Source organism: Thalassophryne amazonica, chromosome 1, assembly GCF_902500255.1.
Source record: "Thalassophryne amazonica chromosome 1, fThaAma1.1, whole genome shotgun sequence".
NCBI lineage: Eukaryota > Metazoa > Chordata > Actinopteri > Batrachoidiformes > Batrachoididae > Thalassophryne > Thalassophryne amazonica.
In genome coordinates, this window is record NC_047103.1 from 7,878,409 (window position 1) to 7,905,493 (window position 27,085).

The window sequence follows — 27,085 nt, forward strand, 5'->3', positions numbered from 1 at the left end:
TAACTAGGTTTAAGGATATGATTCCTTCGTTATGTTCTCTAATGTCATATACCAACACAGAGCAGAGTAGCTACCTAAACTCTGTAAGGGAGTTAGAGTATCTCGTCAATAGTTTTACATCCTCTTTGAAGACAACTTTGGATGCTGTAGCTCCTCTGAAAAAGAGAGCTTTAAATCAGAAGTGTCTGACTCCGTGGTATAACTCACAAACTCGTAGCTTAAAGCAGATAACCTGGAGAGGAAATGGCGTCTCACTAATTTAGAAGATCTTCACTTAGCCTGGAAAAAGAGTTTGTTGCTCTATAAAAAAGCCCTCCGTAAAGCTAGGACATCTTTCTACTCATCACTAATTGAAGAAAATAAGAATAACCTCAGGTTTCTTTTCAGCACTGTAGCTAGGCTGACAAAGAGTCAGAGCTCTATTGAGCTGAGTATTCCATTAACTTTACCTAGTAATGACTTCATGACTTTCTTTGCTAACAAAATTTTGACTATTAGAGAAAAAATTACTCATAACCACCCCAAAGATGTATCGTTATCTTTGGCTGCTTTCAGTGATGCCGGTATTTGGTTAGACTCTTTCTCTCCGGTTGTTCTGTCTGAGTTATTTTCATTGGTTGCTTCATCCAAACCATCAACATGTTTATTGGACCCCATTCCTGCCAGGCTGCTCAAGGAAGTCCTACCATTATTTAATGCTTCAATCTTAAATATGATCAATCTATCTTTGTTAGTTGGTTATGTACCACAGGCCTTTAAGGTGGCAGTAATTAAACCATTACTTAAAAAGCCATCACTTGACCCAGCTATCTTAGCTAATTATAGGCCAATTTCCAACCTTCCTTTTCTCTCAAAGATTCTTGAGAGGGTAGTTGTAAAACAGCTAACTGATCACCTGCAGAGGAATGGTCTATTTGAAGAGTTTCAGTCAGGTTTTAGAATTCATCATAGTACAGAAACAGCATTAGTGAAGGTTACAAATGATCTTCTTATGGCTTCGGACAGTGGACTTATCTCTGTGCTTGTTCTGTTGGACCTCAGTGCTGCTTTTGATACTGTTGACCATAAAATTTTATTACAGAGATTAGAGCATGTCATAGGTATTAAAGGCACTGCGCTGCGGTGGTTTGAATCATATTTGTCTAATAGATTACAGTTTGTTCATGTAAATGGGGAATCTTCTTCACAGACTAAAGTTAATTATGGAGTTCCACAAGGTTCTGTGCTAGGACCAATTTTATTCACTTTATACATGCTTCCCTTAGGCAGTATTATTAGACGGTATTGCTTAAATTTTCATTGTTACGCAGATGATACCCAGCTTTATCTATCCATGAAGCCAGAGGATACACACCAATTAGCTAAACTGCAGGATTGTCTTACAGACATAAAGACATGGATGACCTCTAATTTCCTGCTTTTAAACTCAGATAAAACTGAAGTTATTGTACTTGGCCCCATAAATCTTAGAAGCATGGTGTCTAACCAGATCGTTACTCTGGATGGCATTTCCCTGATCTCTAGTAATACTGTGAGAAATCTTGGAGTCATTTTTGATCAGGATATGTCATTCAAAGCGCATATTAAACAAATATGTAGGACTGCCTTTTTGCATTTACGCAATATCTCTCAAATCAGAAAGGTCTTGTCTCAGAGTGATGCTGAAAAACTAATTCATGCATTTATTTCCTCTAGGCTGGACTATTGTAATTCATTATTATCAGGTTGTCCTAAAAGTTCCCTAAAAAGCCTTCAGTTGGTTCAGAATGCTGCAGCTAGAGTACTGACGGGGACTAGCAGGAGAGAGCATATCTCACCCGTGTTGGCCTCTCTTCATTGGCTTCCTGTTAATTCTAGAATAGAATTTAAAATTCTTCTTCTTACTTATAAGGTTTTGAATAATCAGGTCCCATCTTATCTTAGGGACCTCGAAGTACCATATTACCCCATTAGAGCGCTTCGCTCTCAGACTGCGGGGTTACTTGTAGTTCCTAGGGTTTGTAAGAGTAGAATGGGAGGCAGAGCCTTCAGCTTTCAGGCTCCTCTCCTGTGGAACCAGCTCCCAATTCAGATCAGGGAGACAGATACCCTCTCTACTTTTAAGATTAGGCTTAAAACTTTCCTTTTCGCTAAGGCTTATAGTTAGGGCTGGATCGGGTGACCCTGGACCATCCCTTGGTTATGCTGCTTTAGACGTAGATTGTGGGGGGGTTCCCATGATGCACTGTTTCTTTCTCTTTTTGCTCCGTATGCATCACTCTGCATTTAATCATTAGTGATCGATCTCTGCCCCCCTTCACGGCATGTCTTTTTCCTGGTTTTTTCCCTCAGCCCCAACCAGTCTCAGCAGAAGACTGCCCCTCCCTGAGCCTGGTTCTGCTGGAGGTTTCTTCCTGTTAAAAGGGAGTTTTTCCTTCCCACTGTTGCCAAGTGCTTGCTCATAGGGGGTCGTTTTGACCGTTGGGGTTTTTCATAATTATTGTATGGCCTTGCCTTACAATATGGAGCGCCTTGGGGCAACTGTTTGTTGTGATTTGGCGCTATATAAGAAAAAAGTTGATTGATTGATTGATTGATAACAGTTATAAATAACGAGATATCATTTAGAGAAACTTAATGGTTGATATTATCAGCCAATCAGTATCAGTCAGGTTCTACTGAGTGAGGAGCCATGTAAAGCTAACTATTGTCAACTGTAATGTCATTTAAGCTTGACCATTTGAGGTGATGTCACAGTAGACAATACTTGCAGTTATGCTGAGTGGCCAAAACCCAATTAAACCCCCCAAATCAATCTCTGTAATTGTGGCAGGACATCAGTCCCGTACAAACTTCTGTATAGGTGTAGCCACAGGAAACTGTAAAGCCTTCTTAGTCAAGGCAACACTGGCCTCAGACCTGTTCCCTGAGGAACTCCAAAGGGGAACTTCCACATTTTTTAAATCTAGGCCCTGTTAAACCCCCCCCCCCCAATTACACAGAACGCCGCCGAATGCCACACAGCTGCTACCAGGACCTTACAAGACCTGCTCGGCCCACCAACTCCACAGGAGACACTCACAACACACAGGGGAAGCTGAAGCAGTGTTTTCGCATCCTGTCTGTGGATCGGGCTCATTTTAACATGCACAACGTCCTCACAACTGCCGTCGTCGTGTGTAACGGGGTCCTTATATGTCAGCGAGGGGCTCATTCCTGTTCGAAGTCGAAGAACCAGCCTCTTGCTAACAATGGACTCGTACAGACTTTGTGGAGAGCGATGTCGTAACACTTAAAGAATGCTAACATAAATAGCTGCCTGGATAACAAGTTGTTTTAAAAGGTTTCTTTACATTTACTGAGGAAAACATGCACCTCCACAGGAATCTGCTCCAAGCGACCAGGAACATCTGACATCAATTTCACCTATACAGTGGAAACAAGAAGCGGTTCTCTTGGAGGTTTTGAAGCTTTCATCATGGGCTTCTATTTTATAGACGTTTATCTGGTGACACTTAATATTCTAACACAATACTTGACCGAGTATTATCACCCCCCCCCCCCCCCCCCCCCCCCACAGTTTACGTTAAAGGTGTAGTTTGAAAAATTCCAGAGTTAAACTTTAAGGTTGGGAAGAACTGCAGCATCTACTAAGACCAAAACTAATAAGAATTTCTTCCAAAAGGTTAAGGAATGACCTCCTCAGGAACAGACACCTGGCAGACAGCTACGACTGGTCCAACAGGGTGTATTTGTTAAAAAAAAAAAAAAAAAAAAACTTGATTTAACCCTCCGGTGTGTAAAGACCTGAAGACAGATGTCAACAGTGTGAAAGAGAAAACTTCTTTTTTTGTTGTTTTTTTAAATTTGACAAATGCTTTTCAAACATCTGTCCAGATTTCAGGTGACCCGGTGTAACAACTACCCCCCCGAGGGGGAAGATATCCAGGGGGGAGATATACTGTTACATCGGTTCAGTTTTTGATGAAATAAACATGATTCTGATGAACACTTACTTTGCTCTCCTATACTGGCGATGGTGACTGAAAGAAATCAGACAGAAAATCTAAATGACAAATCAACAGAGTCGGCACTCACAGACATTTTAAAATTAGTACAACCATTAAACTCCACCTAGCAGGAAAGAAAAGTTTAACTCCACAGATGAGACATTTGAACTGCTTTACATCATCTTTACTGGTCTTGTTTATATCTTTGCTTTTTCAGTTGCTGCCAGCAGGGGTCGCCACAACAGATCATCTGTCTCCATCTCACCCTGTATGCTACTTTCTTCTTCTGTCACACCAACGGCATGCACGTCCTCTCATGCATCCAAGAACTCCCTGTACAGCCTCCATCTTCTCCATCCTCAGCATCCTTCTCCCTATATATCCCGCGCCCCTCCTCTGCACATGTCCAAACCGTCTGACCTGTGCTGTCCATCTTACCAAACTTTGTATTTTGGACAGCTCAAACTCGTCTACCTTCACCACATCTACTCGTTGCTATGTTGCCTCTCATTCATGCACATGTAAAAAGTGTTACTCCTCCTGACTTTCATTCCCCTTCTCTCTAGAGCAAATCTCCACCTCTTCACATTTGTCTCATCTTGTTTCCTACTCTCACGACAAATCACATCACCTGCAAACATCATAATCCATTGAGACTCTTGTCTGATCTCATCTGCCAACCTGTCCGTTACAACTACAAGCAATAAGGAACTCAAAACCAAACCTTGAGGTGTTCCCACCCAAACTGAATACAACTGACATTACGACCACACATCCCACTAGTACCACACCATCCTGATACTTATCTTGCACCATCCTCACATACTTTGCATGGCTAGTATGATTTAAATCAGCTGATTTAAATTACTGTAAGAAATAAAAATTAAGAAAACAACAAAAGTGATTTTTTTTTAAAGAAGTCTTAAAACATCACTGAAATATGAAACCAGCACCGTTATTTAATGGTACTTGTGCATGTTGTATGTGCACCTTTATCTTTTAACATATCAATAAAGATTAGAACTAAAGATATATACTAATGATATAAACACAGTGGCTTAGTGGTTAGCACTGTTGCCTTACAGCAAGAAGGTCGTGGGATCGATTCCCACCTGTTATCTCTCTGTGTGGAATTTGCATGTTCTCCCCGTGTTTGTGTGGGTTTCCACTGGGTGCTCCAGTTTCCTCCCACATTTAAAAGACATGCAGGTTAGGCCTGGTTCACATGGCAGGACAATTAGGCCGATATCGGACCCGATCTTCCCCTTCCGACAATCTTAAGGACGCCCCGACAATCTTGATGATGCCATCGATAATCTTATCAGATATTCCTGCCGTGTGTGGTGTGTTAAGAGCGCTGATCTGCTCGGAAGGGCGTCAGGAGCGCTCCAATCGCAAATCAGGGATATTCAACATATTGGATATTGGATTTTTTTGGCCCGATATCGCAGCGTGTGTGGTGTCCTCTGACCACAAACGAGCACGCAGCCTGCTGAATGTGACGTGCAGCCAATCCGAAAGCGAGGTGACGGACGTACAGAGCGGAAAATAAAATCAAAACAGCAGTTCTGACTTACCAGAAAGTCTGGTGGTCGCGCTGTCTCCACTCCTTTAAAGGACACATTTTCTTTTTGTATCGTTTTTTTTTTTTTTCTCCGTTTTAAATAGTCCACAAAGTATCTCCATTTGTTTCCTCTGAAGTCACGTTTAATCTCGAGAGATTTTACGGGAGCTGGGAATGTTCATTGTAAATCTGTTGGTGTGTGGTGTTGTTGTCCTTACCGTGTGGCTGAACACCACACACTGTACCACCAAACCTGTTAGATCTGTGATTTTTTTTTTATCTTCATGTGTGTGGTCTCTCAGGTTTTAGAAACCTAAAGATAATTTTAAAATCCTGTCGTGTGAACTAGGCGTTAGGTGGACTGGAAACTTTAGAATGGTCCAAGTCTCCCTTGCAAACGGTCTCGATCTCAATGGGACTAACCTGGTTAAAAAGGGTTAAATTTAATATTCTAAATATTATCTGTATAGTCTCACTTAGAAGAGCGAAATAAATAAAAATGAATAAAAGTCTATTTAAATTGAAAAAAAAATCATGACTTTTTAGAAAAAAGTAGAATTGTGAATTGTTTTATTTTTTTAACTAGTCATGATATTTTGCCACTCCACAATGGGTGATGGCGGGTATTCTTGAGGTCAGACATCTGGGCATTTAACCTCTAGGGGCAGGTTTTGTTGCTGAAAACATCGCCGAACAAATACATGTAATTTAGTCACTTTTCAGCTGGGTCAGAGTCATCAATAAAGTCAATTTAACATACAACGGTTCACTTCAGGTCAGCTTGGTGTATAAATCTCACCGTTCCAGGCAGTGAGAGCTGTCAGCTGACTGTCAGAAGCAAACTAGAGACAAAAGCAAACTGGCTGATTTAAACAGAACAGCGTTCAGCCCGTGATTTCACCGAGCAGCCAGTCACAGAAGTAGGAATTCTTGCCTTCGGATTGGCCACTTTGCTGAAGTGACATGGTGGCGACCTTGAGAATATGTCACTCCCGGCGAATCCGAAGGCGAGAATTTGTACTTCCCGATGAAAACACACTCGGGCTGTATGCTGTTTGCTAAGTTACGAAGAACCAGGATGTAGTCCAGTTCCTGTATGCCCCCCCACCACCAATTAAATGCACAACCCTGAGGGCTGTAACCTCCCAGCAAACGGGGCCACATTTGGCCCTCGGGCTGTAGTTTGACACCCCATGATTTAAAAAGGTTTCCCCACATCTGCTTGACAGATCGTTTCAGAGCTGATACTGAACACTTTCAAGACTAATCCATCCTCATTGTAACAGCAAAGCCAAGCTAATTCTTTCTGGTTTAACCAGAATAAAACTCTTCTCAAAGATCATTAGGATTTATTTACAACAACCAGACTAGGCGAGCAGTCTGAAAACCCGTCTGGGATTAGAAAATAAAGGAACCGATCTGTCCCTGTCCCTGTCTGTCCCTGTCTCCAGCTTTGGACAGCAGTGCCGTTGTTGAAGACTCCGTTTACTTCCTGGTGTGTTTTTTAAAGGCTTTTAAAGGCCGCAGCGGTGCTGAACGACGTCCACTTACACACACAAAGCTGCAGCACGTAGGCGTAGTACGACCAACAGACAACCACCGCGATGAAAACCACCGGAATCCACGCCAGAACCCGCTGACAGCATCTCAGGACGTGCGAGGGCGCCATCTTTCTGCCGCGAGAAAAGGGAGTGTCCACGCGTGACGTCACACCAAACGCACAGAGGCAGCGGATACGACGGTCACGAAGTGTACAACTATAACCCTATAAATAACCCTCCAAAAAACAAAAAAACTAAAAACACAATGCCCAAATTTCACTGCTAATAATAATAATAATTAAAATAACAATCAAACATTTAAGAACAAAAATTCCACTAAATTCTTCATTATGGCAAAGTACTCATAGGTCAAATTAATTGCAGAAAAGAGTTTAGAAATGTTACATCCTTCAGTGGAATCACAACCACGTTTTTTGTGACTGTGACGATATTACAGACAAGTCATAAAAACATCTTAAAAAACTAAAAGCATAAAGACATACTTCAATAAAAACCTATGAAAAAAGTAAAAAGATTTCAGGAAGAAGATATAAAGAAACATGATGAAAACCAATAACATGCCACAACATTAAAATATGAAAATACATGTGGAGGGAAAAAGAAAACAAAAAATATTTTAGAAATTCCTTGATGGTGAAACATACGCACTGTTTTTGTGCTTATTAACATTAGGACCACATTGGAAATAAGAATTTGTTTTTTTTTTTGTTTTTTTTTTTCACTTTCATGCGTTCTCCTGGTTTTTAATGTTGCCATATATATGTGTTTTGTTGTATGTTTCATTGTTGTCCAAAAAAAAAAAAAAATCCAAATAAAATATAAAGTAAAAGACACTCAAATGACTGGCAATTACAGGAAATTATGCATACTGTACCTTTGGTTTGGAGGTTGATGATTGTATAAAGAAGTGGAGCTCGATGAGGGATAAATTAATCTAGAAAAAGTCACTGCTCCTGCAGCAAATTGCATAAAGATGCAACAGAGAACATCATTGCATGGCCACGAAGTTACGGTGTTGCAGAACCATAAATCAGGCTTTAGCATTTTAAGGTACCACTCTAAGGTGGACTTAGAAAAAAAAAAAAAAAAAAAGAGTGACTCGGCCAAATGTAATCTTTTTAATGCACATAATGTCCGGCGCTTATGAATCAGTGGTTGTAGAGCTGGACTTCATGGTGTCGGGGTTACGGAGGTGGACCTATGACCAGAGGGTCCTTGTGTCAAATCCTGATCAGATGGAAACATCGCTGAAGTCCCTTGGGTAAGTGAACCATCATAAACCAAAATGTGGGCTTCTCATTGTTGTCAGTTTAGAAGTATACTGTGATTTTCTATATACTTGAAAGCAACTATACATGGATTTTTTTTTGTACATTTGTCAGTGCAAACACAGTATATTTTAACTAGAATCAGTTAAGTATACATCTGATATCTACATAACAAGCAAGCAAACTGAAGTTATACTTGCTTACTTTTATTTTTAAAGAAGTGTACTACAGGCAGGCAGCACGGTGGCTTAGTGGTTAGCACTGCTGCCTTGCAGCCAGCAGGTCATGGGATCAATTCCCACCTGTGGTCTTTCGATGTGGAGTTTGCATGTTCTCCCCGTGTTTGCGTGGGTTCCCTCCAGGTGCTCCGGCTTCCTCCCACATCCAGAGACATGACTGGAACCTTTAAATTGTCCGATGGTGTGCATGCAGATGTGACTGTTTGTTTGTCTGTATGTGTCCCTGTGAGACCGGTGTCCTGTCCAGGGTGAACCCGACTGACTGCTGGGATACGCTCCAGGCCCCTGTGACCCTCAATTGGAGTAAGCGGTTGAAGATGAGTGAGCGAGTGTACTGCAAGAAAACTGGACAAGCTTCATTTTGGTGAGGGTCGCCAAGTTGGCAGCGCTTACTATATTTCGATAAAGAGGTGGAGTCACCAACAAGCTAAGCTAACAGGCTAACTTTGGTTCATTTGTTTACTAAATCAGATTTTTGTGGACTGCAGTGGTTCTCTTAAAGGCTTGCTTTAGTGTGGGCATTAAAAATTATGATCAGTATATTTTCTCAGTAATTGTGGATTAACTGGACTAAACGGATCAAGCTACCGAGAGTGGCTAAAAGTGCTAATGATGTTAGCATACAACAATAAAAAAGATGAGAATTTCCCTTGATGCAAATACTGCAGCACACACGTCTCAGAGTATCCATCAGGACAATTAACCACGCAGCAAGCCGTATTATTCCAGGCGCTAAAAGGACAGACACGGACATGTCTCTGAGTCTCGGGTCAGCAGCAACACACCAGCTGTCACTCAAAGCCACCACGCCCTGAATTATGTCTGTGGAGGTGTTTGTGTTGTGAGTCAGTACTGGACTAATTAACATTTTGTTCATCAAGAGTGAACAAACAACAAAAAACGAGGAGCCAGGTTGAAACCAGTTGCTCTTTAACTCCGACTTGATATTTGTCTTTGATAGAAATTTAGCAAGAAGCAAATTACCCCAGTCTCCCCTAACGAGTAAAACAGGCTTTGACATATCAGAGCCAACAGGTACTAGGACAAGCTGTAGACTCACTCCTCCCAAAACACTTCTTGTCAGGTTCAGTTGTTTACCCTCAGGAGACAGCAGCAGCAAGCTGAAGCCAAACACAGGACAGAAAAATGTCTTCGGTGAAGATGGACGTTGAGAAATATCTGGAGCGAATTGGCTTTGTGGGCCCCACTGAGCCCAGCCTGGAGGTCCTGAGGTCCGTGCACATGAGGCACCTGATGTCAGTGCCTTTTGAGAACTTGACAATTCACAGCGGCGGACAGGTGGAAATAGAATTTCCCATGCTGTACAATAAGATCGTGAACCAGCAGCGAGGTGGGTTCTGTTGTGAGAATAATGGTCTGTTCTACTGGCTGCTGTCCGCTCTGGGCTTCAGGGTCACGCTGCTCTCTGCTCAGGTCAAGAATTTGGTCATGGGTCTCTACGGGCCACCTTTTGACCACATGGTCTTAATGGTAACACTCGAGGGCCAGCACTGGCTGTGTGATGTCGGGTTTGGCTCAGGGTACATCCTCCCGGTCTCACTGGACACCAGTGGGCCCCAGGAGCAGGGCCACAAGGCGTACCGCATCAGGAAGGACGGGGACATGCACTTCTTGGAGTGTCAGAGGGACGAAAACAGAAGTTCAGGTGAAGACTGGGCCCAGCTGTACAAGTTCACGCTGGAACCTCGCCATCTGCAGGATTTTAAGGAGATGAGTCAGTACCACCAGAGTTCACCGTGTTCCATCATCTTCTGTAAGTCCCTGAGCATCATTCAGACACCGAGCGGAAGGCTGTCTTATATCGGCCGTAATCTGACCACCATCAAGTTTCCCACAGAGGACAACGAGAGCGTGGTGAAAACCACCAGGGAGCTGAAAGACGAGGAGATTCCTGCTGTTCTGGAAGAAAAATTTGGGATTGTTCTGAAGTCTCCACTGACACCAAAGGATGAGGAAATCACACCACCTCCAGTGATATACTGAGGACAATCCACGATGAACTTTGGTCCAACACGGCTCCTCGCTGAGTGAAGGAACAACCATCAGAGTGAACATTTACTGATTATTTTCTGTCCCTTCCATTAGTGCAGTAGATAACAGAATATTTACAGAGGAATCCTGCAAATGGTGATGCAAGCACCAAATTCGGCACAAACACTCCTTCGACATTACTGTTTTGAGAAAACAAACTGGCCACTTGAATTTTCATGAGGTGGCCAGGTAGAGGTCAGTTAAACAATTACACAGTGGTCAAAATTAAAGATGCTCCAGTCACATTGAAAACTATGCTCATGGGGTCTTGTTATATGCTGATGATCTCCTTTTATATGTTCATGAGTCTATCTAGCATTTTGGGTACAAATTAAACCTGTCAAAAAGTGAATGTTTTGCTAGCAACAAGTGTGCTAAATGATTACTACAATCATTATATTAATCCCTTTCAGGTTTTCTAATGAAAGGTTTAAATACTTGGATATTACAATCACTTGGTCTGTCAGTACATTGCAGGAATTTAATCTTACTGCAGTTAAATCTGGTTTACAGAGGTGAAGCCATTTACATCTTTTATTTGGACTTGTGCAGGCTGTTAAGATGAATACACTACTACTCCCTTCATATGTATATATTTCCCCCTGTTTACTTACTAGCTTTCCTACCCAGGTTCATTTTCCACCTCTTTAGATCATACAATATCCTCATTTATTTGGGCTGATTAGCATGCGAGAGTCAGCACATCGCTGAGAGATATGTTCATTAGCTACTCTCCAAATAAGAGCAATAACAAATTATCCACGAGGCAGGTTACCTGGATTATACAAACAATATTATTGTTGCACTCTAAAATTAGGGGGCGGTACTGTTTTGCGGTGTATTACCTCCTTAAAAATATGGGACAAGAATCTATTAAGCCTTGACAAATTGACCCAACCTAAGCCCCATGTCCATACCCTCTGAAAGGGCGCACTGTTTAAAAATGACAAAAAAGTTGCATATAATCTTTAAAATATGATGTTTTTGGTCTTTTGCAGATATTTTCAGCATAGGAGACAATTTAATAATCATGTTTTTGTGTGCCATATGTCACTACAGACTCATTTTCCGCAAAAGTGACAGAATTGAATTGAACTGAATATAGGGCATGAATAGTGTTTAGTGTTTAATTGTTTAGAGCAAAAAAAAAAAAAAAAAAAACCACAAATAACTGTCACAAAATATTAAAAAAAAATATTGACTGTCAGAGAGAGGGGTTAAAGTTTAAGAGGTTCACGATGATGAAAAGTTTTTGTATTTGTGTTTCTGGGTGAAATGGTGGAACACTTTGAATGAAGAGCTAAAGGGACGTCCACACATGATGCTGAGGACAATCCATGATGAACTTAAGTCCAACACGTCTCCTCACTGTGTGAAGGAACAACCTTCAGCCTGAAGATTTTCTGGTTACTTATTTTGTCTGTGCTGTTGGAAAGTAGAAGGGGACGAGGGATAAGTAGAAAAGCTGTTCATGGGGTTAACTTTTGGACAAAAGGTGCTAAAATTATTTATCTTCTCCACACCACTACCTCAGAGCTAAACTATCAAGACGATGGCATTATAGTTGTCATGTTCTTCTTACAGGTCTCCCAGTCAGCGACATCCCCAAAAGCTTCAATAACTGAAGCCTCAATTAACAGCTCTTTAGAAACTACTGAGATCTGACGTGTAGCACACTTGCTATATTACACAGTGGAAGCCATATAACACAATTTCCTTACAAGTGATATTCTCTATATATTATTTTCAGAAGAATTCCAGTGTTCATACATCTGAAGCCTCTTGATTGTGTTAACTACTGGTGTCTGTACCCTGGATTAGGCTGTGTTTTAATAGAACTCACAGTACTCATATAAAGATGCAGTTTGGATTTTTTTTTTTTTTTTACTTTTATATTTTGCTAGTACTATCCCTGTAGATAAATCCACTCTAGCAAAAATTCCCAAAAATGAAAAATACTTTATATAAGATAAGATAAGCTAAGACTTTATTGATCTCACAGTGGAGAAATTCACGTTACGTCAGCTCTTAAAAAACACACGAGATGGGTGCGAGTAGAGGAAAATGTGCATCACACAGCATGTGCAAGGATAAGCAATAATAATAATACTTGTAACAATACAATAAAATAAGAAAATGAGGTAGAAATAGAATATATATAAACATGATTGGAATTGAAAAAAATAGGAGCATCTTATTTACATTATGTGAAGTGGAATTTACAACCCCTGGCAAAAATTATGGAATCACCGGCCTCGGAGGATGTTCATTCAGTTGTTTAATTTTGTAGAAAAAAAGCAGATCAGACATGACACGAAAAAAAGATTGTGGCAGTCAGTAACGGTTACTTTTTTAGACCAAGCAGAGGAAAAAAAATATGGAATCACTCAATTCTGAGGAAAAAATTATGGAATCACCCTGTAAATTTTCATCCCCCAAATTAACACCTGCATCAAATCAGATCTGCTCATTGACATTGACCCTATGCCATGACATTGACCCTATGTGTCTTTTTGCAAGGAATGTTTTTGCAGTTTTTGCTCTATGGCAAGATGCATTATCATCTTGAAAAATGATTTCATCATCCGCAAACATCCTTTCAATTGTCCAAAATATCAACATAAACATGTGCATTTATTGATGATGTAATGACAGCCATCTCCCCAGTGCCTTTACCTGACATACAGCCCCATATCATCAATGACTGTGGAAATTTACATGTTCTCTTCAGGCAGTCATCTTTATAAATCTCATTGGAAAGGCACCAAACAAAAGTTCCAGCATCATCACCTTGCCCAATGCAGATTCGAGATTCATCACTGAATATGACTTTCATCCAGTCATCCACAGTCCACGATTGCTTTTCCTTAGCCCATTGTAACCTTGTTTTTTTCTGTTTAGGTGTTAATGATGCCTTTCGCTTAGCTTTTCTGTATGTAAATCCCATTTCCTTTAGGCGGTTTCTTACAGTTCGGTCACAGACGTTGACTCCAGTTTCCTCCCATTCAATCCTCATTTGTTTTGTTGTACATTTTTAGATTTTTGAGACATATTGCTTTAAGTTTTCTGTCTTGACGCTTTGATGTCTTCCTTGGTCTACCAGTATGTTTGCCTTTAACAACCTTCCCATGTTGTTTGTATTTGGTCCAGAGTTTAGACACAGCTGACTGTGAACAACCAACATCTTTTGCAACATTGCGTGATGATTTACTCTCTTTTAAGAGTTTGATAATCCTCTCCTTTGTTTCAATTGACATCTCTCGTGTTGGAGCCATGATTCATGTCAGTCCACTTGGTGCAACAGCTCTCCAAGGTGTGTTCACTCCTTTTTAGATGCAGACTAACGAGCAGATCTGATATGATGCAGGTGTTAGTTTTGGGGATGAAAATTTACAGGGTGATTCCTTAATTTTTTCCTCAGAATTGAGTGATTCCATATTTTTTTCCTCTGCTTGGTCTAAAAAAGTAACTGTTACTGACTGCCACAATCTTTTTTTCTTGATTTCTTATAGTGCTTCTTGAAGCCAGAAAGTTGCCATTTGAAATGACTTCAGTTTTGTGTCATGTCTGTGATCTGCTTTTTTTCTACAAAATTAAACAACTGAATGAACATCCTCCGAGGCCGGTGATTCCATAATTATTGCCAGGGGTTGTAGATGTGATAAGGTGACACTCGTGCTGGGATTTGTAAACAAGTTGTTATTGAACGTGATTTGTGGACATATTATTGCATATATATATATATATAGAGAGAGAGAGAGAGAGAGAGAGAGAGAGAGAGGAAAAATGTATTTGAACACCCTGCGATTTTGCAAGTTCTCCCAATTAGAAATCATGGAGGGGTCTGAAATTTTCATCTTAGGTGCATGTCCACTGTGAGAGACAAAGTAAGTCCCTTCGGCTCCTCCCTTGTTTGCACTCGGCGTTGCCACAGCAAATCCAAGGTGGATCTGCATGTTGAATTGGCACAGGTTTTATGCCGGATGCCCTTCCTGACGCAACTCCACATTACATGGAGAAATGTGGCAGGGGTGGGATTTGAACCCGGAACCTTCTGCACTGAAACCAAGCGCATTAACCACTTGGCCACCCCCCTGCTCACTGTGAGAGACATAATCTTAAAAAAAATTTCGGAAATCACAATGTATGATTTTTTTTAAATAATTTATTTGTATGTTACTGCTGCAAATAAGTATTTGAACACCTACCAACCAGCAAGAATTCTGGCTCACACAGACCTGTTCATTTTTCTTTAAGAAGCCCTCTTATTCTGCACTCTTTACCTGTATTAATTGCACCTGTTTGAACTTGTTACCTGTATAAAAGACACCTGTTCACACACTCAATCAATCACACTCCAACCTGTCCACCATAGCCAAGACCAAAGAGCTGTCTAAGGACACCAGGGACAAAACTGTAGACCTGCACAAGGCTGGGATGGACTACAGGACAACAGGCAAGCAGCTTGGCAGAAGACAACAACTGTTATGGTTATTTATTAGAAAGTGGAAGAAACACAAGATGACTGCCAATCTCCCTCGGTCTGGGGTTCCATGCAAGATCTCACTTTGTGGGGTAAGGATGATTCTGAGAAAGCTGAGGACCTGGTCAATGACCTGAAGAGAGCTGGGACCACAGTCACAAAGATTACATTAGTAACACATGATGCTGTCATGGTTTAAAATCCTGCAGGGCAGCAAGGTCCCCCTGCTCAAGCCAGCACATGTCCAAGCCCGTTTGAAGTTCACCAGTGACCATCTGGATGATCCAGAGGAGGCATGGGAGAAGGTCATGTGGTCAGATGAGACCAGAATAGAGCTTTTTGGAATTAACTCCACTTAACATGTTTAGAGGATGAGAACAGCCCCAAGAAAACCATCCCAACCATGAAGCATGGGGGTGGAAACATCATACTCTGGGGGTGCTCTTCTGCAAAGGAGACAGGACGACTGCACCATATTGAAGGGAGGATGGATGGAGTCATGTATTGTGAGATTTTGGCAAACAACCTCCTTCCCTCAGTAAAAGCACTGAAGATGGGTCATGGCTGGGTCTTCCAGCATGATAATGACCCGAAACACACAGCCAGGGCAACTAAGGAGGGGCTCCGTAAGAAGCATTTCAAGGTCCTGGAGTGGCCTGGCCAGTCTCCAGACCTGAACTCAATAGAAAATCTTTGGAAGGAGCTGAAACTAAAAACCTGAAAGATCTAGAGAAGATCTGTATGGAGGAGTGGACCAAAATCCCTGCTGCAGTGTGTGAAAACCTGGTGGAAAAACTGCCCTCTGTAATTGCAAACAAATGCTACTGTACCAAATATTAACATTGATTTTCACAGGTGTTCAAATACTTATTTGCAGCAGTAACATAAATTATTTAAAAAAAAATCATACATTGTGATTTCCGGATTTTTGTTTTTTTCATTTTTTTTAGATTATGTCTCTCACAGTGGACATGCACCTAAGATGAAAATTTCAGACCCCTCCATGATTTCTAAGTGGGAGAACTTGCAAAACCACAGGGTGTTCAAATACTTATTTTCCTCACTGTGTGTATATATATATATATATATATATATATATATATATATATAAATAATTTAGTTAAATTAACTTAATAAAATATATAAAATCTTCTAAATAAACTATTTTAGTCAGATTCTTTAGTCATAGTATTGATGAAATATGACTTGATAAATAAAATATACTTTATTATGATCACAGCCAGTAAATCTGGCTACAGTCTGTTTGATCTTTAATCTTTCCTTACCACAGTTGTTGGGAAAATACCGAGTAACATGTTCCAGGGTCCTTCTAGTACTAAGTCCCTTCGGCTGCTCCCTTGTTTGCACTCGGGGTCGCCACAGCTAATCCAAGGTGGATCTGCATGTTGAATTGGCACAGGTTTTACGCCCGATGCCCTTCCTGACGCAACTCCACATTACATGGAGAAATGTGGCAGGGTTGGGATTTGAACCTTCTGCACTGAAACCAAGTGCATTAACCACTTGGCCACCACCCCTTCCAGGGTCCTTCTAAATTATATATTTTTTAATCCAGTTGCAGTTATGCTTTCTTATTTTAGTGAAGGTACAGTATGATATGTTGTATAATTGACCTGGTGTTTGGTGTGACGTCGTTAGCATAATATGGTTTTCTCCACTGTCAGCAACGGGATTTATAATGTGCTTAAAAATACATACATACATGGTAACATAAATCCTTACAAGCTAGTGCTATCCTGATAGCATCACTAACGCTAGCCTGTTAGCTCACCCTGCTTAGCGTGCTGCTCTCCTTGGAGCGACATTTCTGCTATTTTAGCATTGTGGGATAGCTTGCCAGATTACTTTTGCCTGATCCAGCACTGAATTTGCAGACATGAGAAGATGCTGCTGGATGCGTATTGACTTATGATCATTTAGGCATAAAAACACACGAGATACACAACTTCTTGTGCCAAATATACTTATATTTTTGTTACCCATGAAAACACACTGTCATCGCAAATACAGCATTGTTTTGGAACGAGTTTTTGCACAGGATTTCATCAAGCACATTGGCCACTCGTGAGAGTATACAAAGTATATAAAGGGGGCGGGGTGTCGTGTGCCCCGTACAGTTTTAGCAATGCCAACGCCCTACAGGCCTTTGATTATGTGACGCAACGAAAGCCTCCCATGACGGGCCTCAGAGGGGGCCGAGAATATTAAAGACACAAACAAAGTCATTGCTTTTAATCTTATCAATTCATAATTTGTCAATCAACTCTTGAAACTAAAATCTGTATGTGAGATGTGAAGGGTTAAATAAATCATGGTTTTATCTTAACAGTACTTCACTAAACCACTAATCCGACTCACAGAAATCAAGTAAAAAAAAAACCCTCAGAAATCCCTGTTAAAAACTAAGACATACTTATGGACAAAACATTTAAGAAACTCCAAAACCAAAATGGAAACAATAAATAAACAAGAAGACTGAAAATGTGAAGCCAGACCCCGCCCCCCCAAAAAAATCTAACAAAGGACATTAATGTAGCCACCGTGGAGGGACTATACATGCACACTTAACTACGTAGAGGAGAAAACAAAACAAACAAGAACAATATTCCACGTTTTTCGTTGACTTTGACAAATCAAAGAGGAAATCCAGAATTTATTTATTTATTTATTTTTTAGATATTTTTGTGTTAAATGTTTTCATTTGGGGACAAAAGCTATTTTAATCGGCCCAGTATTGACATAAAATGTAAACACCATCACAAACTAGCTGCGGTACACAACATAAGTCTGCAGGGCAAGAGGATGCTGTTATCTGAACAGCTGTTAAACCCACGATGGTATTTGTGTTACAAACATCAAAAAGAGGAAAGGCAGAAAAATTCTGCAGTGGCCCTTTAACTTCGACTTGATCATCTTTGATGGTAAATTAACAGCCAAGATAACTCACCCCAGTCTCCCATAACAAGTATAGCAGAGTTTGCAGTTTCAACGCCTACGTAACAGAAAGTGGGCCAGGTTGTAAACAAGACTCCTCCCAAACCGCTGGTTGGCTGGTTCAGTTCTTTGACCTCAGGAAGCAGCAAGCTGAAGTCAAACATTCCACAAGTTGATGATACGCTGCAAGGCAAAAAATTACTTCGGTGAAGATGGACGTTGAGAAATATCTGGAGCGAATTGGCTTTGTGGGCCCCACTGAGCCCAGCCTGGAGGTCCTGAGGTCCGTGCACATGAGGCACCTGATGTCGGTGCCTTTTGAGAACTTGACAATTCACAGCGGCGGACAGGTGGAACTAGAACTTCCCATGCTGTACGATAAGATCGTGAACCAGCGGCGAGGTGGGTTCTGTTGTGAGAATAACGGTCTGTTCTACTGGCTGCTGTCCGCTCTGGGCTTCAGGGTCACGCTGCTCTCTGCTCAGGTCAAGAACTTTTTCACGACTCTCTACGGGCCACCTTTTGACCACATGGTCTTCATGGTAACACTCGAGGGCCAGCGCTGGCTGTGTGATGTTGGGTTTGGCCCAGGGTTCAGCCTTCCGGTCTCACTGGACACCAGTGGGGCCCAGGAGCAGGGCCACAAGGCGTACCGCATCAGGAAGGACGGGGACATGCACTTCTTGGAGTGTCAGAGGGACGAAATCATAAGTTCAGGTGAAGACTGGGCCCAGATGTACAAGTTCACGCTGGAACCTCGCCGTCTGCAGGATTTTGAGGAGATGAGTCGGTACCACCAGAGTTCACCATGTTCCATCTTCTTCTGCAAGTCCCTGAGCATCATTCAGACACCGAGTGGAAGGCTGTCTTATATCGGCCGTAATCTGACCACCATCACGTTTCCCACAGAGGACAACGAGAGCGTGGTGAAAACCACCAGGGAGCTGAAAGATGAGGAGATTCCTGCTGTTCTGGAAGAAAAATTTGGGATTGTTCTAAAGTCTCCACTGACACCAAAGGATGAGGAAATCACACCACCTCCAGTGATATACTGAGGACAATCCACGATGAACTTTGGTCAGATGGGCCTTGATTTTGCAAAAAGGATGGAAATGGATGTGGTGAACACCTACTTTAAGAAAGGGAGGAGCACAGGGTGACATATAAGAGTAGAGGAAGGTGCACACAAGTGGACTACATTCTGTGTAGGAGATGCAAGCTTTAAGAAATTGGAGACTGTAAGGCGGTGGCAGGAGAGTGTAGCTAGACAGCATAGGATGGTGGTTTGTGGGATGGCTTCCAAAGAAGTGATGAAAATCGACAGGATTTGGAATGAACATATGAGGGACAGCTCAGGTGAGACATTTTAGAGACAAAGTCAGAGAGGTGAGTTTCAGATGGTTTCGACATGTACAGAGGAGGAACCCAGGGTATATAGGGAGAAGGATGCTGAGGATGGAGCCACCAGGCAGGAGGAGAAGAGGGGGGCCAAAGAGGAGGTTTATGGATGAGCTGAGGGAGGACATGCAGGTGGTTGGTGTGACAGTGGAAGATACAGAGGACAAGGTGAGATGGAAATGATTGATCTGCTGTGGCGCCTCCTAACGGAAAAAGCCAAAAGACAGAGTTCTGAAGTCTCCGCTCACACCACCTCCAGTGATATACTGAGGACAATCCATGATGAACTTTAGTCCAACACGTCTCCTCACTGTGTGAAGGAACAACCTTCAGCCTGAAGATTTTCTGGTTACTTATTTTGTCTGTGCTGTTGGAAAGTAGAAGGGGACGAGGGATAAGTAGAAAAGCTGTTCACGGGGTTATTCAACTTTTGGACAAAAGGTGTTGAGATTATTTGTCTTCTGCACACCACTACCTCAGAGCTCATCTATCCAGACAATGACATTATAGCTGTCATGTTCTTCTTACAGGTCTCCCAGTCAACTACATCTCCAAAAGCTTCAATTATTGAAGGCCTCAATTAACAGCTCTTTAGAAACTACTGAGATCTGACGTTTAGCACACTTGCTATATTACACAGTGGAAGCCATATAACACAATTTCTTTGCAAGTGATATTCTCTATATATTATTTTCAGAAGAATTCCAGTGTTTGTATGTCTGAAGCCTCTTGATTGTGTTAACTACTAGTGTCTGTACCCTCGATTAGGCTGTGCTTACCCCAGAACCTGGGACACCTGCAGCAGATGACAAATAAACACTGGATGTAGTAGTAGTAGTTTTGTAGAACTCACAGTACTCATATAAAGATGCACTTTGGTACATCACTGCAGGGTTTGGGGTTTTTGTTTTGTTTTTTAATTTGCCCATTTTTCATACCATCCCAACTTTTTCTAATACAGGTTTGTATTTTTGATTGATGGAAATGCAGTCCAAGACATGTTTATGTTTCCATCCCACGACTTGTCTCAAGAAAACTGGATATGTGAAAGTGATGTTGTGCTCATACACGTTTTTTTTAACGAAATGAAAAAATACTTAAAATGTATATTATTATTTTGTTAAATTAACTTAATGAAATAGATAAAATTCCCCAAATCACAAACTATTTTAGTCAGATTCTTTAGTCATAGTATTGATGAAATATGACTTGATAAATAAAATATACTTGACTATGATCACAGCCAGTAAATCTGGCTATAATCTGTTTGATCTTTCATCTTTCCGTAGCACAGTTGTTGGGAAAATACTGAGTAACATGTTCCAGGGTCCTTCAAAATTATATTTATTTTTAATCCAGTTGCAGTTCTGCTTTATTTTAGTGAAATTACAGTCTTAATGTTGTATAATTGATGTTTGGTGTGACGTTGTTAGCATAATATGGTTTTCTCCACTGTCAGCAACAGGATTTGTAATGTACTTAAAAATACATGCATACATGGTAACATAAATGCTTACATGCTAACGCTAGCCTGACAGCATTGCTAAGGCTAGCATGTTAGCTTTGCTAGGGTGTCGTTTGGCCCGCCAACGCCCTACAGGCCTTTGATTATGTGACGCAACAACTGCCTCCCATGGGGGGGTCTCAAAGAATTCTGAGAATCTTAAAGAGGCAAAGTCATTGCTTTTAAACTTATCAATTCATAATTTGTCTATCAACTCTTGAAACGTTCATCTGTGTGCGGGATGTGAAGGGTTAAATAAAGAAGGCCTTGATTTATCTTCCAATCAGAGTTTTTCCACTGTTGCTGGGAAGGAAATGCTGTACTTAGCTGGGTTTAAATTGCCACATGTTCCTGAAAATCCTGGTTTTATCTTAACAGAATGTCACTAGAAATCAGGTTAAAAATAAACCCTTAAGAAATCCCTGTTAAAAAAAAAAAAAAAAAAAACAAAGAAAGAAAAACACACTTATAATGGACAAAACATTTAAGAACCTCCAAAACCAAAGATGGAAAAGTTAAAAAGATAAATAAACCGGAAGACTGAAAATGCAAAGCCAGACCCCCCCAAAAAAATCTAACAAAGCACATTAATGTAACCACCGTGGAGGCACTATACATGCACACTTAACTATATAGAGGAGAAAACAAAACAAAGGAACAATATCCCACATTTTTTGCTGACTTTGACAAATCAAAGAGGAAATCCAGAATTTTTTTTTTTTAGATGTTTTGGTGTTAAATGTTTTCATTTGGGGACAAAAGCTATTTTAATCGGCCCAGTATTGACATAAAATGTAAACACCATCACAAACTAGCTGCGGTACACAACATAAGTCTGCAGGGCAAGAGGATGCTGTTATCTGAACAGCTGTTAAACCCACGATGGTATTTGTGTTACATGGCATCGTTTTTATCCCTAATGAAAAGTTTAACCCCAAAACATCAAAAAGAGGAAAGGCAGAAAAATTCTGCAGTGGCCCTTTAACTTCGACTTGATCTTCGTCTTTGATGGTAAATTAACAGCCAAGATAACTCACCCCAGTCTCCCCTAACAAGTATAGCAGAGTTTGCAGTTTCAACGCCTACGTAACAGAAAGTGGGCCAGGTTGTAAACAAGACTCCTCCCAAACCGCTGGTTGGCTGGTTCAGTTCTTTGACCTCAGGAAGCAGCAAGCTGAAGTCAAACATTCCACAAGTTGATGATACGCTGCAAGGCAAAAAATTACTTCGGTGAAGATGGACATTGAGAAATATCTGGAGCGAATTGGCTTTGTGGGCCCCACTAAGCCCAGCCTGGAGGTCCTGAGGTCCGTGCACGTGAGGCACTTGATGTCGGTGCCTTAAGTCTCCACTGACACCAAAGGACGAGGAAATCACACCACCTCCAGTGATATACTGAGGACAATCCACGATGAACTTTGGTCCAACACGGTTCCTTGCTGAGTGAAGGAACAATTCTTAGATAACTAGTGAATCAGTTACAATGAGCGGTAGTTTCCAAAATCAAACTATTCTTCCATTTTTAGCTCAAGGTGCCAGTGTTGTTTTGGCACGTGTTACCGCTGATGTCCTTCCTGACATCACTCCAGATATACAAGAATGGGACACAGGAAGCTTTGAACCTGTGACCTTCTTGTTGGGACACAGTTGTGTTTTAGTATTAAGCCTCCAGAATGACAAAGTAGTCCTCGACCCTGAGGCCCATTCAGAACGGTGCTTATTCCCAATTCCCTCGTCTGAAGTGAATGAACATCTATGACTCCAGTCCATCACAGGACACTTCCCCAGCAGACTGGTTCCTGTTAACAGCCCGTCTGTGACCCTTCAATGGAGCAAGTGTTCAGAAAATAGCTGGCTGAGCAAAAAACTATTATTGACTGAAAGATGAAATTTCTGAAATGTAGGTATTGCGCATGACCAATGCTTTTCCCCCCCAGTTGAGTACAACAGGAACTTTGAACCTCGTGTATCCAGGCCATCCTCCACGTGGTCTGTGAGAACTTCATAGAAACAATATTTTCTGTGGAATTCCCTCTACCTTCAAATAAGTACTTTACCAGCAATACAGTTACCTGTAATTTTGCAATATACCAAATAAATAAAGATACTTTATAATGGCTGGCTTTAAACAGAAAGATTTTGTGGAAAATCCAAAGGGACAAATTTAATAAACTGAAGTTAAATGGAAAACCCTTTTTTGATAAATGATGAAGTCTCAAAATCTGATTTTATAGAGATACTGATTTGTACTTTTTCAGGTAAACCAACAGGACCAAAGGTCATGATACTCTAAATTGCTTATACCTGGTTTCCACATACTATGTCTGTAAATCCCTAAATATACCAGATACGCCCTCTAGTATTTAACACAAACAAATGCATTTCCTCAGCTGCAAAACATAAGTCATTCATAATAGGGTCATTCCATGTCAATTTTCAACGAATATTTGAGGGGCCTCAAAGGCTCACCCATTGATCAGCTCCAGGATTATCAAAGACAGTCCGGAGTTACCTGTAAGTGCTGTGACAGTTAGAAGATGCCTGTGTGAAGCTAATTTATTTTCAAGAATCCCCAGCAAAGTCCCGCTGTTAAATAAGACGTGCAGAAGAGGTTAAAATTTGCCAAAGAACACATCAACTGGCCTAAAGAGAAATGGAGGAATATTCTGAGGACTGATGAGAGTAAAATTGTTCTTTTTGGGTCCAAGGGCCGCAGACAGTTTGTGAGACGACCCCCAAACTCTGAATTCAAGCCACAGTTCACAGTGAAGACAGTGAAGCATTTTAGCAGATTGCTAAAAAAAAGCAGTTTGAACATAATAGTTTTGAGTTTGTAGCGTCAACAGCAGATGCTACTATTATTGTGAACACCCCTTTTCTTTTTTTTACTACTAATAGCCCAATTTCATAGCCTTTAGAGTGCACATATCATGAATGCTTGGTTTTGTTGGATTTGTGAGAATCTACTGACTCTACTGGTACCTTGTTTCCCATGTAACAATAAGAAATATACTCAAAACCTGGATTAATCTTTTAGTCACATAGCACTACTATTATTCTGAACACTAAAGTATGCTCAAAACTATGGAAAATATTGCATTGACTATTGTGAGCATCCATGTTTGAGACACTGAAGCATACCATTACACTCAAAGAAGCCTTTCCATTTCTTGGCTCCTTAATGCCAGCTATACTGGCTATGAAATATGTAAATTTGGCATATCTGTGGTGAAGTTATTGTGGGAGAAACCTCTGAAATCTGAAAAAAGCATTTTGTGGTTGAAATTTATTAGAAGAAAAGCTCACGTGGGCAGTCAATAAAACTCTTCAAACTGATTCCATTTTGAAGATATTGATATCTACTTTATGTGTTATAAATATGGCCGCCTTTTTGAAACTCCTTCCTGGTTAAATTAAACATCCAATTATGGCTAATTTGTGCACTCGCGAATGTATTAGTATGTACTAGTGCTGAAATGACAATTTCATTTTAATTGTGTGCACACTGCATTCATATGATTCATGGCACACCCCAGAATGCCTGCACATAGATCTGCCAGGGGGATTCCCCAAGGTTTCCATGGTTACTAGGCTTATATCCACCTGCATGATGAGCAATGCAGTGAATGGGGTACTGCATGTCTGGACATGTTCAAAGCTGCTGCTGTCAGTCTGGTTGGAGTAAGAATGGCTGCACAACTTCCTCCGTTCTTTCTGGTCTGATGAAAGTGAATGTCATCACACTTCTTTCTGCAGGTAAATACTTTGATGATCTACATTTCAAATTTCTTTAAACAGACCAATAAACACTGAATGCAGTTTTTCTATTCGTATTGATCAGTCTTGTCAGAGTTATGTAATGTTTTGGAATAACACTTTTCAATTTCATGGTTTCTTGTAGGAAACAAGGGGTCAAGCCCATCACAGACTTAGACGATGCAACAAGAGAACTTCTGCTTTGCAGAACAGGCACATCACACAACAGGCACATCGCACAACATCACACTCATGAGGCCCTTGTTGAACTGACATGGAATGACCCAATAAGTTTAAGTCCCTAACTTGTTTCTTTTCCCTTATATACAACTTCACAATTTGACTATCAAGAGTAAAGCAAGTGAAAACTTTGTAGCTTACCCAAAAGCTAGCGTGCTATCTTACCCACCATGCAGTCAGTCTCCCAAAAATCCATTGCAGAAGAACACCCCACCCGGAGGCTTCCTTAGCAATAAATGGGTGAATGGTTGTCAGAGGCACACACACAGAGGTACAAGGCGATACACCACCAAATGTAGAATATGTACATGGGGGGATGCAACAACAAATAAATTGTCAGTTTGATTTAATAAATTATACATACAATTTAAAGATGTACAATGGTTGTTGAATTACTCCGTATTACTTTTTAAGACCAAGTATTTACACATGTACAAATCAGTCAGAACTTTACAAAGTGGGTCATAGGCGACGTCCTGCCTCCTACTGTGCGAGGGAGTCATTAAACGGTTCCTGGGTTAACAACACGTGTTCCCGTGCTGCCTTCTATGGGGATGAAAGAGAAACCAACCAATGGACTTACAGCCATCAAATCCACTATGATCCACAGGAGATCCAAAACAATTACAGTCCAGGGGCGGGGCTGAAAATCAAACCGAGGGGGCGGGGTGAAATGTGTCTACTCTGCAACAGGGTTGGGGGGCGGGGCTGAGCTGGTTCTTCCGGATTTTCTTTCGTAGTTGACGAGTCTTTGGCCGACCAGGTACCTGCAAAGACAGACGTGATCACCACATGGTTACATCTGGAGCCTAAAACAGGACAGAGTGTTCCTGCTGAGAAGTCCTTACTTGTCATTCTTGATGTGCTCATAAAGACGTTTAAACTGTCGAATCTGGAAGGACAAGATGCCGATAAGAGAGACGACCATCAGGAGGAACGGGTAGATCCTTCTCTGCATTAGAATCTCCATCTCTGGAGCAACTCCTGCCAAGACAAACCCTTCAGTCACACACCACCTGTAAGTCTTTTTGGAGGCAACAATCAGGTGTTTCCTGGTTTTCATGAAGTGTGTGGACTCTGGTCTGGCCTGAAAGTGGCTCACCTACGGCTGGCACCACACCGGCAGCGATCACATAAGGAACGCACAGGGACAGCAGCAGCACTGAAATGACTGGAGCTGCCAGTTTACGGATGATGAACTGGAGATCGATGTTCCGAATTCCATTGGCATAAACCTAAAAGGATTATTATTACAGTAACTGTGACAAGGATTAAACCCAACATATTCGGCTGCTGGTACCAGATTCTGATGCTGGTCTCTTGGAAATACATCTAGAAAATTCCCCCAAACACGTTGTCTCACTTTTCTGATGTCCTAGAAATAACTGTTGGAACTGAGTAACTTTCCACAAATGATTTGCCTTTAATTTTTTGCAGTGAGACAAGACATGAGCTATTATTGGTCAACCAGTAACATTTTAGCCAACAATCAAAAAAAACAACAAAAAAAAAAACACAACAAAGATTTGGTCAGTCACGCTGCACTCACACCTGCCCTAGTTTGGCTCCACCTTGATGAACCCCAACTGATTCCCAAGCAGCTCTCAACTAGCTGCTTTGTACACTTCATCCTCCCAAGTATAAAGCCACATTGACACTTACATGAGTTTGATCCCCACACTGCCGTGCAATTTGTCGTGCCAATGCGACCCACTTGATGCCACGTTATATAAAAATGAAATAAAATAATCATTTTGTAACTGATGACACATTTGCTCTCAGAACTTGGCTGATGAAACCATCTCTCATCGCTCCCAGAATTACAGAGAAATTATCTACAGCTGCAGGTTGTCTCTCGTGCGTGTCGTGTGGTGGAGGACACATTTGGAATGTTGTCTCAAAGGTAATTATTTATAATATATATATTGTAATTGATTGGTAAAACAGCTGCATTTTCATTCCTTCTTATGAGTTAGATAATGTATCTGTAAAATTATGTTTTTTGTAGATGTAACTTCTCGTCATTATCATTCAGATGCGTTGCAGCAATGAGACCTATTGACACGCAGTGACAT

At 41.1% G+C, this 27,085-nt stretch overlaps 4 protein-coding genes across 6 annotated transcripts in view; 2 read left to right on the forward strand and 2 right to left on the reverse strand.

Moving 5' to 3' along the window:
- The window catches only part of LOC117532251 (palmitoyltransferase ZDHHC20-like), a 29,752-nt gene extending 22,524 nt beyond the window's left edge, over positions 1 to 7,228 (reverse strand). For 2 of the 3 annotated variants that reach the window (XM_034195600.1, XM_034159309.1), the window contains exons 1-2: positions 7,105 to 7,227; positions 3,996 to 4,022 (exon numbers count right to left, since the gene is read on the reverse strand). In XM_034195600.1, coding sequence (XP_034051491.1) covers positions 3,996 to 4,022; positions 7,105 to 7,222 — 145 coding nt within the window. In that variant the 5' untranslated portion in view covers positions 7,223 to 7,227. Of the gene's footprint in view, positions 1 to 3,995; positions 4,023 to 7,104 lie in introns of all 3 variants that reach the window. The other variant, XM_034159384.1, reaches the window with a different exon arrangement.
- A 2,540-nt stretch (positions 7,229 to 9,768) lies between these two features.
- On the forward strand, positions 9,769 to 10,884 carry LOC117518967 (arylamine N-acetyltransferase, pineal gland isozyme NAT-3-like). Its single transcript, XM_034180256.1, has one exon. The coding sequence runs from the start codon at positions 9,769 to 9,771 to the stop codon at positions 10,624 to 10,626; it is 858 nt and encodes a 285-aa protein (XP_034036147.1). The 3' UTR covers positions 10,627 to 10,884.
- A 7,326-nt stretch (positions 10,885 to 18,210) lies between these two features.
- On the forward strand, positions 18,211 to 19,296 carry LOC117518975 (arylamine N-acetyltransferase 1-like). The gene has a single exon (XM_034180266.1). It carries the CDS (start codon positions 18,325 to 18,327, stop codon positions 19,165 to 19,167), a length of 843 nt encoding a protein of 280 aa, XP_034036157.1. The 5' UTR covers positions 18,211 to 18,324; the 3' UTR covers positions 19,168 to 19,296.
- A 6,043-nt stretch (positions 19,297 to 25,339) lies between these two features.
- The window catches only part of march6 (membrane-associated ring finger (C3HC4) 6), a 38,365-nt gene continuing 36,619 nt past the window's right edge, over positions 25,340 to 27,085 (reverse strand). The window contains exons 23-25 of the mRNA XM_034159495.1: positions 26,113 to 26,245; positions 25,859 to 25,994; positions 25,340 to 25,777 (exon numbers count right to left, since the gene is read on the reverse strand). Of these exons, the coding sequence (XP_034015386.1) occupies positions 25,690 to 25,777; positions 25,859 to 25,994; positions 26,113 to 26,245 (357 nt within the window). The 3' untranslated portion in view covers positions 25,340 to 25,689. The remainder of the gene's footprint in view (positions 25,778 to 25,858; positions 25,995 to 26,112; positions 26,246 to 27,085) is intronic.

Coding starts and splice junctions, on each gene's coding strand:
- LOC117518967 (XM_034180256.1), top strand. CDS start 9,769: ATGTCTTCGGTGAAGATGGACGTTGAGAAATATCTGGAGCGAATTGGC.
- LOC117518975 (XM_034180266.1), top strand. CDS start 18,325: ATGGACGTTGAGAAATATCTGGAGCGAATTGGCTTTGTGGGCCCCACT.